The sequence below is a fragment of the Camelina sativa genome, chromosome 18 (genome assembly GCF_000633955.1).
Source record: "Camelina sativa cultivar DH55 chromosome 18, Cs, whole genome shotgun sequence".
Classification (NCBI taxonomy): Eukaryota; Viridiplantae; Streptophyta; class Magnoliopsida; order Brassicales; family Brassicaceae; genus Camelina; species Camelina sativa.
The window spans coordinates 14603324-14614191 of NC_025702.1; the positions used below are offsets into that span (position 1 = coordinate 14603324).

Below are 10868 nucleotides of genomic sequence, written 5' to 3' on the forward strand. Positions count from 1 at the left end.
AAAAAAACAGAAAAAAAAAAAAAAAAAAAAAAAAAAAATATATATATATATATCATATATCCATGTTGCCAAACAGACCCAATTGTCTGCATAATTAAAAAAAATCTTTATCCAGTATATTTATTACTTTCTAAAACAACTAAGTCATAAGAGTAAAGATAATATTTCATATAAATTAAATATATTAACAAATTTATTGATTTTTTCCTAAATTCTATATATCATTAACTATAAAAATAATCTTAGTTAATAAATTGCCATAATAAAATCATGTTTTTATAGGTGTGAAAAAATTAATACTAATGGAAATTGAAAAATTAATATTGTGCTTAAAAATCATGATATTAGAAAATATTCAGCCATAATTTTAGAAAAATCATTATTAATCCAACTTAAGCGTAACAAGATAGTAATGACAATAAAAGTAAAGTACTATTAGAACAACACACAATACTTCTTCCAAAGAAAAGCAGACCTCGATATAAAATTGAAAGTGCTGGGAAAAAGTCAATTTCAAGATTAAAATATTTTTCATACCTCCAAGTCATATACTGCAGTATTTGGAGTGAAACTGCAAATGTTTTGGGAATATGAACTGTTTTTCAAATAAACTTTTAAACAAATAGTATTTTTGTAAACTTATAAAAACAAATGTTTAGCATAATTCTTATTCATCTTTTCTTCTTACATACAGTATATATTTAGCGGCTTCTGTTTTTATTTATTTAGATTCAATATTATAAATGGAGAAGGTGTTCTCAAGTTTTATCTGACCGAACAAGTTACAAGTTTAAACAAAAGTAAGCTTATTCTAACCTTATTAACATAATTTTTGTGGAGTATAACAAATTATATTAAGTCAGTGGTATGTCAGGTACTCAGAGATGAAGATATTATCAAGAGCAATTGATAAGTTTATAATCAGCATTCCCAAATCCAGAATCTCCAAAGAATCAACAAGTGGTAAGAATCTATTTATATTTCATCTAAGACATTTTAAAATAATACTCTAATTATGTGTATAATTTAGTTGGAAATTTTTTTTTTCATTTTTTCCAATATATTATGCCAATCATGTATAAATTTTCACTCAATATGACATAATTCATGTTATTTTATTATTCTCTTATACGTTTTAACTTGAACTTTTATTGGTAGATAACTCCAGGGTTCCAAAAAAGTATTGATGAGCCATACTGAATCAATCTTCTGGAGGGTGAAAAGTGAGGGAAGCTCTCGACTGTGATTTTACAAAAATATTTTATCAGGGATAGAGAAGAAATGGAAATATAGCTTACTTTACAAAAATGTCAATTCAATAAACAAATTATAGTTGTTGAAATCATTTGATGTTGGAAGAATTTGTAGAACAAGAAAGTTGAATTATTGTCTGGTCTTTTTTAGAGAAAGTTTCCTAGATATTTAACTAGATAATATGTTAAGTAGATCCGATCTCACCAGAAGGCATTGTAACCAGAATATTCCACTGCATCAATATTTTCAACATCAAAAAGACCAAGTATAGCTCAAGAACAGATGATTCATTTTATCGCAGACTTCTAGGCAAATGGGAACGAACATCCCTGGAAACACCAACATTGTTAAACCCTGATGACAAAACAGAGCTTTTGACAAGATTAAGGTAACATTTAAAGACAATAAGTTTGTTTTATTCACCCATCCAAAGCTGGAGAGATCGTTTCCGGTTTCTGTTCCATTTCAAACAGGTATGATACATCTAGGATTGTAGTGAATGATTCTGTATGTTATTCATTTCCATAAAAAGAATAAAAGAATCAAGTAATTAGAAGAATTGGCATTGTTTTTACCTTTCCAAGATAATCTTGTTTAAGATTTCCCCAAAAGGCTATTTTATATTTTTTTAATCAAAAAAGAGTTTTAGTTTTTTTTGTTTTTTGAATTGAATGAAAAATTAATACAGATTTATAATGTTTTTACATGTTTTCACTTTTAGTTAATTTTTAGTCATGTCACTTTTTTGTGGGTTTAATTTTTGGATTCATGCATCTCATTAGTTACTAATTGATTTCTCTCTTTTTTATTTTGGTCAAAGTTAATTAATGTCTTTCTGTATCCATTTAGTCTATTTCATATTTGTTGACTTTATCATCATTTTTTCTGGTCAACAATAATTAATGTATTAATTGTGATTTATAATGTTCTTGTCTGTTTTTACATTTAATTGATTTCTATCTATTGTTTCAATTTAATTTTTACGAATTTCTCTTCTTCTGATTCAAGCATTGTTTACTTATTGATTTTTTTCTTAAATGCAAATTGATCTCTTACCTTTTATTTTTGGTCAACACTAATTGATGTTAATACAATTCTTGATATTTTTGTATATATATATATATATATATATACACAACATATACATTAACATCCATCAGTTTTATTTTATTTGTATCATCAAAGATGACTAAAAACATGGTTCTTACAATTTTAATGGTGTTCTTTGTTATTGGTATATGCTCTCTACGTCTCTTTTTTTTTGTTAAATGGTTTTTTTGCTTATCACCTTTATAGTTTTACAACAGAATTTAAATGATAGTATATGTTTTAAATATGTATTAACAGGAATGGTGATGGAGAAGACGCAAGGACGTATATGTCATGTCTATCTTGAAGGAGCAACTCCTGGTTGTGATACTTCAGACTGTAACCTAGATTGTCGTGACAAGTATAAAGGAACAGGAACTTGTGAACCAGCAGGCTCCAAAAGAGAATACCAGACCTGCTACTGCAGTTTTAATTGTTAAAATCGATTTTTCCTTTATTATCTATAAACAATCACCAAATATAATTAAAAAAAATAATGGGTTGAAGAAAAAATATGTTGCGATCTTTATTGAATATTGCGATCTTTTCTAATTTTGATGTGAATGTTTCATTTCAGAAGTTGTGGTTCGATTTTAAATTTCAGCATATATGTTGGATCTCGATTCTCAACATGAACTTCGTAATATATATCAAATTTAAAATACATCAAATGTTTAATATATTATTTTATTAATCTGCCCATCACTCTCCTTTAATCTGCAACTTCAATACAACTACCATATACTAATTTGTAGCAGAAACCGAAACAGTTTATTTTTTCTATTTTTATTTAAATATATTACTATAGTTTATAAAAAAAATAAAATATGACATATGCAGAAAAAGATAAGTTTAAAAACTATTAGGATTAATAATATTTAAACTTAAAATATATTTAAACTATAACTTAATAGTTATTAATAATTAGATTACAATGAAACTACAATATAATATTCCAATCTATATATATATATGTATATACATTTTTCATTAAAGGTAATGTAGTTATGTAAAATATCATACTTACTCATTCTTTTTTAGATGTTTTTTACACTAATGCACACAAATTAAAAACTTATTTATTTTTGTTAATATTCAAACTAAAACATTGTTTAAAATATCATACTTACAATTTTATACTATGATATGTATGACCGAGCAACGATTGTTCCTTTTCGACAGGACGCTTATAACTAAGAGAATGACTATTCTTCTCACCATATTTGAATGAGTTTGCAAGGATATTGCCATTGTACAAACTATAAATGTTGGTGCCAACTAGACCAAACTAAACGAAAACATAAAAAAGACAGATACAGGTTTTGCAATTGATATATTGATGTTACACGTACATTATTTTAGACCATGTCCAATGGCGTAATAAATATGAGAATCGTTGCTATAATAGTTTCTGGACGAAAAATAAATCAAAAAGGAAAAAAAAGACCAAAAAACATGAGAATCGTTGCTCAATTAAGCATGGGAATGTTTCTCTAGTGGAATGATAAATTAAGCATATGAAAGTTTCTCTAGGGGAAGGATAAATTTTGTTTAAGTACTTGGTAGGTTGCTTTGATTAGTTTAATATTAATTATATTTTAATTTATTTTTGATACTCCATTGGCCATGCTCTTATATGAGTGCCTCTTGCATGAAATGAACAGCCAATTTTACAAAGCTCTCAGCATACGTTTTAAACGAAAGAAGCGATTTTGTTTTGAGTTCAAAATCAACGGTTCTAAAGCAAGATTTATTATCTTTCAACATGCATCTATAGACTATAGTAGTATAGATATGGTGACTGTTGTATTCTTGTATACATTTTTTTTTTAATTATTCTTGTATACATATTAGGTGCGTACGTGGTCATGTTGAGTTTGAGTGCGACGTAATGATTTCTAAAAGACAACCTACAAATCATCTCATATTATATGGTATCAGTATTTTTTATTAGAGATGTTTGGTAATCGAAAACGTACTCAAAGCCTTTCGCAATTAACTTGACACTGGTACAGTGGTACTATGGAGAATTCTGAGGGAAGAAGGAGAGATGTAACCATAACTGACACCAAAGCGATCAACCACTTTGTGGGTTATTTGATGAAAATATTATTATTACAAAAATGTGTTTGTGAACAATAATCAATAAATAACTTTGGCTTAGTTGGTTGAGTAACAATTATGGACACATTAGAGCATTCCCATCGGTGATAACGGTGGGATGTCTGAGAATTTTTTAACAATAAAAAAAAAAATGTTTTAATCGCTTATTTACAGAGAAGCAAACAGAACAACGAATTCTCGAATCGATTTTTTCATAATCGAGTAGATATAACCCAATCGGAAGCTTCCAGTTTTGCTTGAGGAAAAATCCATACACACAAAGAAGAATCTCACCGCGAAATCATCAGCTATGGGTTGGGTCTGAGTCGACGATTCGTCCGCGGCTAAAGCCGGCAAAGATCTCACCGATCAACCGCTCGGAGATTCCACCGCCGCCGATAGCAATTGCTCCACCACCACGGTGGTAAGATCGCAGTGCAAGACGGAGGAGGTTGAACCTGGGCAGTTCGTAGGAAATACGATAAAACCGAAGAGGTTCTTCGCCGCTGCCTTGGCAAGTGAGTGTTTCTCATCTTTTCTCGGTCTCTGGAGAATTGAACTTCTTTAGGGATTAGAGTGAAAGAGAGTCATAAGCTATGATGTTTGATTTATTGGATTTGGAACATAAATTTATTGATTGAGGTTGAAATGTAAAGATCAAATTATGTAAGTTTATTCAGGATGAGTGTGTTAGTTGTTTTTGGGGCTCTGAGTTCACATCAATGTTCATGCTTATAGGTATAGTTCCAAGATTGGCTCTCTCTATTTTACCGGTACTAAGGTTGGGATTGGGATTGCAAGCATATGTATATGGATATAGTTTACATGTTGTGTTATGGTACATGTGAAATGACCTTCTATCGCTGAAACATTATGGTACATATGTAATATGTTTCCATAGTCAGAAGCAGCAGTATCAAAAAGAAATTGTCAGGATTTTCTCATCTCTGATGCTGTAATTTGCATGTTTTGTGGGTAAGTAAGTGGACTAAACTGCAGGTTAGTCTTGCCTCTCTCGAGAAATCTATGTGGTCTATAGTTGAGAGAGGTGTAGACTGTTCCTCAGTGGTTAGATTCTCAGAAACGCTGAGCAGAAGACTCATGAAGTGTATCTATGTGGTCTATAGTTTAGTTAGAACAACTATGTATGCACATGGTAACATAAGATTCATCAACACGCGGAGCAGTTTGGCCTGAAAGTTGGCCTGAAAGAGTGGAGACTGTTCCTCAGTGGTTAGATTCTCAGAAAGGTGTATATGGAAAACCTGCACAAGAGGATTTCACAGCAGACCATGAACGCTGGAAGACTATTGTTTCAAAGTTCCTATCGACTCACCTGATACACTTCCGATTATGTACGAACGTGGTTTGTTTGGAATCTATCATGATTGGTGTGAATCATTCACCACTTACCCTCGGACTTACGACCTTCTCCACGCTGATCATCTTTTCTATTCACTGAAAAAAGAGGTATACATACAATTATTCATCCCCTTTGTCTATCCTATATATAATTTGTGATTGCAAATTCTGATGCTATGTTCTAAACAAAAACACTTTAGGTGCAACTTGGTTGGGGTGATGGCTGAAGTAGACCGGATTCTTAGACCAGAAGGTACTTTTATAGTAAGGGATGACATGGAAACAATAGGAGAATTGAGAAGATGGTGGAATCGATGAAACAGAATGTAAGAATGACACATTCCAAAGATGGAGAAGGATTGCTCTCTGTTCAGATGTCATGGTGGCGTCCTACCCAGGCCGAGACAATCCAGGCGGCAATAGCTTGAGGTCAAGGATACGGAGAAGAGTGTGAGTTAATATAGTTTTATGAGTAAGTTGTTTATCTACGATCCAATTGATTGTTTCTTACATGTATTAGTCCAAAATTTGTATTCCGTTTTTGCATTGAAGAAAGTTGTATACATTATACAAGACAATTGTCTCAAAAGTGTAATCTTATAATCAGCTTTTGCATTGGTCCTTAGCACCCATAAAGTCCTACTTCTAATTATTGCAGCAAGCAATTTCCTCTATAAGATGTAAGATGCAACCTTTCTCTGTGTAGAAATAAAAAGACATGGATTCTATGGAGGGTAAGCAAAAGCTTATGCAATCTTTAAACACATTTTTAATAATAAAAATTAGACACCTAACTACCCAAGGATGACTAATGAGACCGACAAAAAATAAAAACAAAGGTTTAAAGATAACATAAATTCCTATTATTTTAAATATTATTAAAAATATACAGATACTAATTTGAGGTTGTGCAATGGCCATGCTCTTAGGTGACGGGTTCAAAACTCAATTAATTCTCTTTCTTTTTTAACCCATAAAACGTGTACTATACGTATTTGCAGCTGCATATGTTGTCATTAGCAACTTCTTGTTGCTTGATTCTCAGTGAAGTCTTACTGTTGTTTCTATTTAAACATATAAAATTCAGATCTTGAATTGATCTGTAGCTGTGTTTGAGAGAGATTTAGTGTCAGTATCTTTATCTGCTCTCGAATGCGAATTAACAAATGTTTGCGGAAATGTTTAAAAGAATTGATTTAGCCACATACGTCACAAAAATGCACTTATTATTTTAGTCAAGGGTTTTGAGAGAACTTCATGATGGGTGACTTTTCTGGAAGTGATTGTCAAAATTATGCGAGTGAGGACAAAATACAAGAAAATATCATTTGTTGATTTGTAAGGTCGGTAATCAAGTTTTTAAAGACTTTCAGACGTAACAAACCGGCCATCGAATATAGGTTGGTCCGCAAGCCGGGAATAGATGTAGGATCCACTTGGGAAGGTGGACCCATGGACTGAGAGTAGACATGGGCTCACTAAACAATGTGGCGGTTGAAGCGTTACAAAGACCGAGGCTACATCATGGTGTGTCAAAGATACTTCCACGAATACATTGAGAAATTTAGCATTAGTTACTATCAAAAGATTTTGTGACGATTGAAAAAGAGTTTGACGTCTATTGGTCGTCGGAGCAAGCTATTTTGAGATAGCAAAAAGACGTGAACATTTTTTCTCCACACAAGATGAGGGCAGAGCCGAGGTTCTCTCTATGGTGGAGAAGGTTGGACACAAGGTTATCTACCCAACAGAGGAAGGTGGAGGAGGTTGGACGCAAGGTTATCTCTCCAAGAGAGGAAGACGAAGCCAAGGTTCTCTCCATGATGGAGGAATTGGATGCAAGGTTCTCTCCATAAGGGATGAGAGCGGAGCCGAGGTTTTTTCCATGGCGGTCATACATTATTGTGACGATACATCATTGATTAGTATATTATGTTATATATAAATACATTAAGCCAACTATTTTATCTGTAGCTAAGCGTCAAACCCTCCATCTGAGACAAATTCAGCGTTAAACGTAACCAATTGATCACACAACAATTCTCAATATTTTGATACAAATTTATTTTTATAAATCTTTTATCCCATCGAAATTGAAAAAAAGATATGGAAAATCCACGCTCCAGTGAGTGGAACGTAAACTAATTTTATGCGAAAATACCGTATAGATAAACAGAATATATAAAATTTGATATAAGTTGATTACATTAATTAATTGCAATAAAGTACAAAAAATATAATTGAAGTAGCTAACAATATTATATTACTGTATATTACAAGTCGTACTATATTTTTAATACTAATAGTTCATAATGGGTTTATCGATTTGTCGTGCAGTTACGTGAAACCAAGCCGCCGCCGGGTGGGCCCGTCAACTGAATATGACAAGTGCCGTGCAGCATGTACGAGTACGGAACAAATCCTAGAACTGCGTTGACTCTGAATATACTTTTTATTTCGTAATCAACCAAATTGCTCGCGACTTTTCTTCCGAGCTCAATCATAACATTGACCGGCAACAAGATGGAATCTGAAACAAGACCGATCGATTCTAGCCTATTCTGGCCGTTTCTCAGGGAAAAGGGCAAGAGACTCTTTTTGGCAATCACTTTTTCCGAAAACAGGAGCTCGACTTGAATATCTTCAAACCGAACAACTTGTTTCTTGTTCGGATTGGTGAAATTAAGTTGCAGTACAATATCGCCGCTGAAAACCGGTGACTCGAAGAGGATTGTGTTTTGGCTTGCGTTGGCGACGTCCAAAACTGGGATCCTCGGTCTGACGGCGAAAATCAGGATCAACGTAGTAATCCCACAGATTAGAAGACCAATGCTGAACAAGAAACAGCAAATGGCACCAAACCAAGTCCATGGACTGGTGCAGCTTGGGCTTAGCCGGATGCGAACCCACTCGTGTAACGGCTGTTCGATGCCGTCTAGATTAGGTGTCGTTCTTGGTGTTGTAGCACCCCATTGTGAAGACGGGGTTACAAAGGGAGGCGTTTCCGACATGGTGTTTGCGTTAGACGAGGCGGTGAAGTAAAGCGGCGCTTTGGTGGAGGTGTAATCTGAAGTTTTATCGTTTAGCACTCCGGTTCGTAGAAAAATCCGGTGGTGTTGGTGATGGTGGTCGGAGACAGGAGGAGGAGGAGGACTAAAGGTTAATAAAGTTAAAAGAGATTTAATCAAGAGAACAGAGGAATCACGAAGAACATAAAACTTCGGCGGCCTAGAGAATTTTTCTGAACATGCATAATAAAACAGAACAAGTTTCTACTCTGCCTGTCCTTTTTTCCATAACATCTCTTCTGATTATTTATTAGCTTTCGCAGTTTATAACAACATTAAGCGTGGTGGATGCGATGAAAAAGTCATTCTATTCACAGACAGATCCAAGTAAAGTTACAAAAAGCATGTTCGTTCTCTTTTAGAAGTTGAAGTTGAGATTGTAAATGCACTTTTATTATCATAACAGTTGATCTCGGTATAATTAATCTCAAGTTAATATTAAATTTTGTTATGTTGTTGGTGTAGGAGCTGATGGAGGAAGAGCCGTAGAGGAGAGTATATCTTATTTACTACTATCCGACAAATATGTGTCCTAGTTCCAAAGTATACCATAAAAGGATATTGTAATCTTTTAACAAACGAAGAAGAATAATTAGGGTTTTCAGATTACACGTGTCATATTCATTTTGCAATTTTTTATTTATTAATTGATTTTAAAGCAATATTTAAGGGAATAAAAAGACACATCTATCCTAGTAATTGGAAAGTACAAAAGCCAAAAAAAACAAAGTCTGAAACATTAAATATAACAATGATTTATTTATATAATATAATGAGAATTCCTTAAACATAATAAAACAAAGTCAAGATCATTAATAGTATATCTCCTTTGACGACCAAAAGGATTGGTGAGGGACTCTTTTGATGTCAACAAACAAAGGTAGAGTTCAAAGGTTGATTCCGTGGGACCCCGTGGCTCTCCCATCCCCTAATTTGTATAATAAACGCATCTTTTCATTCTCCTCCTCTTTTATATCCAGCCCGTATTGCCGCCACCTGTTCGTAAGAAGTAATAACCCATATTTTTGCGTTTTTGTCAAAGGCAACAAATACTATTTAATTTTAAGAACTTCTCCGAAACCAACAAAAAGAAAAATTATTGTAAAAACCCTCATCTCATCACTCTCATCGCCATTTCAAAATGAGATTTATAAACTAATTTTAATATAATTACAAATCAAACATTCCTTCCTATATGGAGAGAAAACATTGTTGCGTGAAAGACACGCGCCCTTCTTTTTTTCTCTCTTGTCGAAGGAGACTTGCAGGAACCCTAATCTGATCTCGTTTGCCTCTCCGGTCACCGGTGCTCCTCGCCGGTACCGTGAGAGGGCTCCCATTGTCTGGATTTTGGTTCCTTTTCCTAGGCTGTGCTTTTCTGTTGGTGGTCTTTGTTTCTCTGTCCCGGTGTTGTTTCTCTCTTCACTCAATGCAAGAGTGTTCCGGTGGTCCAGCGGTTAACCACGTCGGCTGGTGGTACCTTGTTTTCCGGCGAAGCTGCGATGTCACCGTTGTGGCGGGTCCGATGTAACTCGGACGGGTTCTTTGTTCTGAGACCAATGGTGATGGCTTAGATCTTTTTCAGCGAAGCTGCAGATGTCTAATCGTTGTGACGGATCTGATGTAGGTTCAAAGTTATCAGCGCATAGGCTGTAACGAAGCTGGTTCTCCATCGATCAAGGTTCTACTTTTGCAGTTCGAGTTTTCTTTACTGCCAGTGGTTTACAATTTGGAAGTGTGTTTCTCTGAGTAGGGGGCTCTTGTTGGTGTGACTTCTTCCAATTTGGCTTGTCCGTGCAAGTGAAAGATGATCTTTGCGCTCAGAAAAGCTGTAGGCCTGCATCGTCAGAGTATTTGAGGGATGTCTCTCGGGTGCAGATAACTCGCGGCAAAACCGATTGAATTGAGATTCCTCCTCCTCCAACGATTGCACCATCCTTTTTGTCTTCTCTAGTTTTGCGGTGTTCTTTTGTAATGTTGTATGCTTTAGAT

General features: G+C 34.0%; 1 protein-coding gene and 3 long non-coding RNA genes across 5 annotated transcripts; 2 read left to right on the forward strand and 2 right to left on the reverse strand.

Moving 5' to 3' along the window:
• On the reverse strand, positions 1316 to 1903 carry LOC104761662. The gene is made up of 3 exons (XR_002036500.1): positions 1830 to 1903; positions 1678 to 1738; positions 1316 to 1583 (listed from the first exon to the last, which is right to left on the reverse strand). It is a non-coding gene; the product is annotated as an uncharacterized LOC104761662 (long non-coding RNA).
• LOC104761663 lies at positions 2407 to 2949 on the forward strand. Its single transcript, XR_763259.2, has 2 exons — positions 2407 to 2488; positions 2602 to 2949. It is a non-coding gene; the product is annotated as an uncharacterized LOC104761663 (long non-coding RNA).
• Positions 4552 to 6433, forward strand: LOC104761664. 2 transcript variants are annotated; one of them, XR_763261.2, is made up of 3 exons: positions 4561 to 4964; positions 5185 to 5916; positions 6009 to 6433. It is a non-coding gene; the product is annotated as an uncharacterized LOC104761664 (long non-coding RNA). The 2 variants fall into 2 exon arrangements; XR_763260.1 differs by having other exon boundaries at positions 4552 to 5916.
• LOC104763497 lies at positions 8127 to 8829 on the reverse strand. Its single transcript, XM_010486859.1, has one exon. The coding sequence runs from the start codon at positions 8817 to 8819 to the stop codon at positions 8127 to 8129; it is 693 nt and encodes a 230-aa protein (XP_010485161.1). The 5' UTR covers positions 8820 to 8829.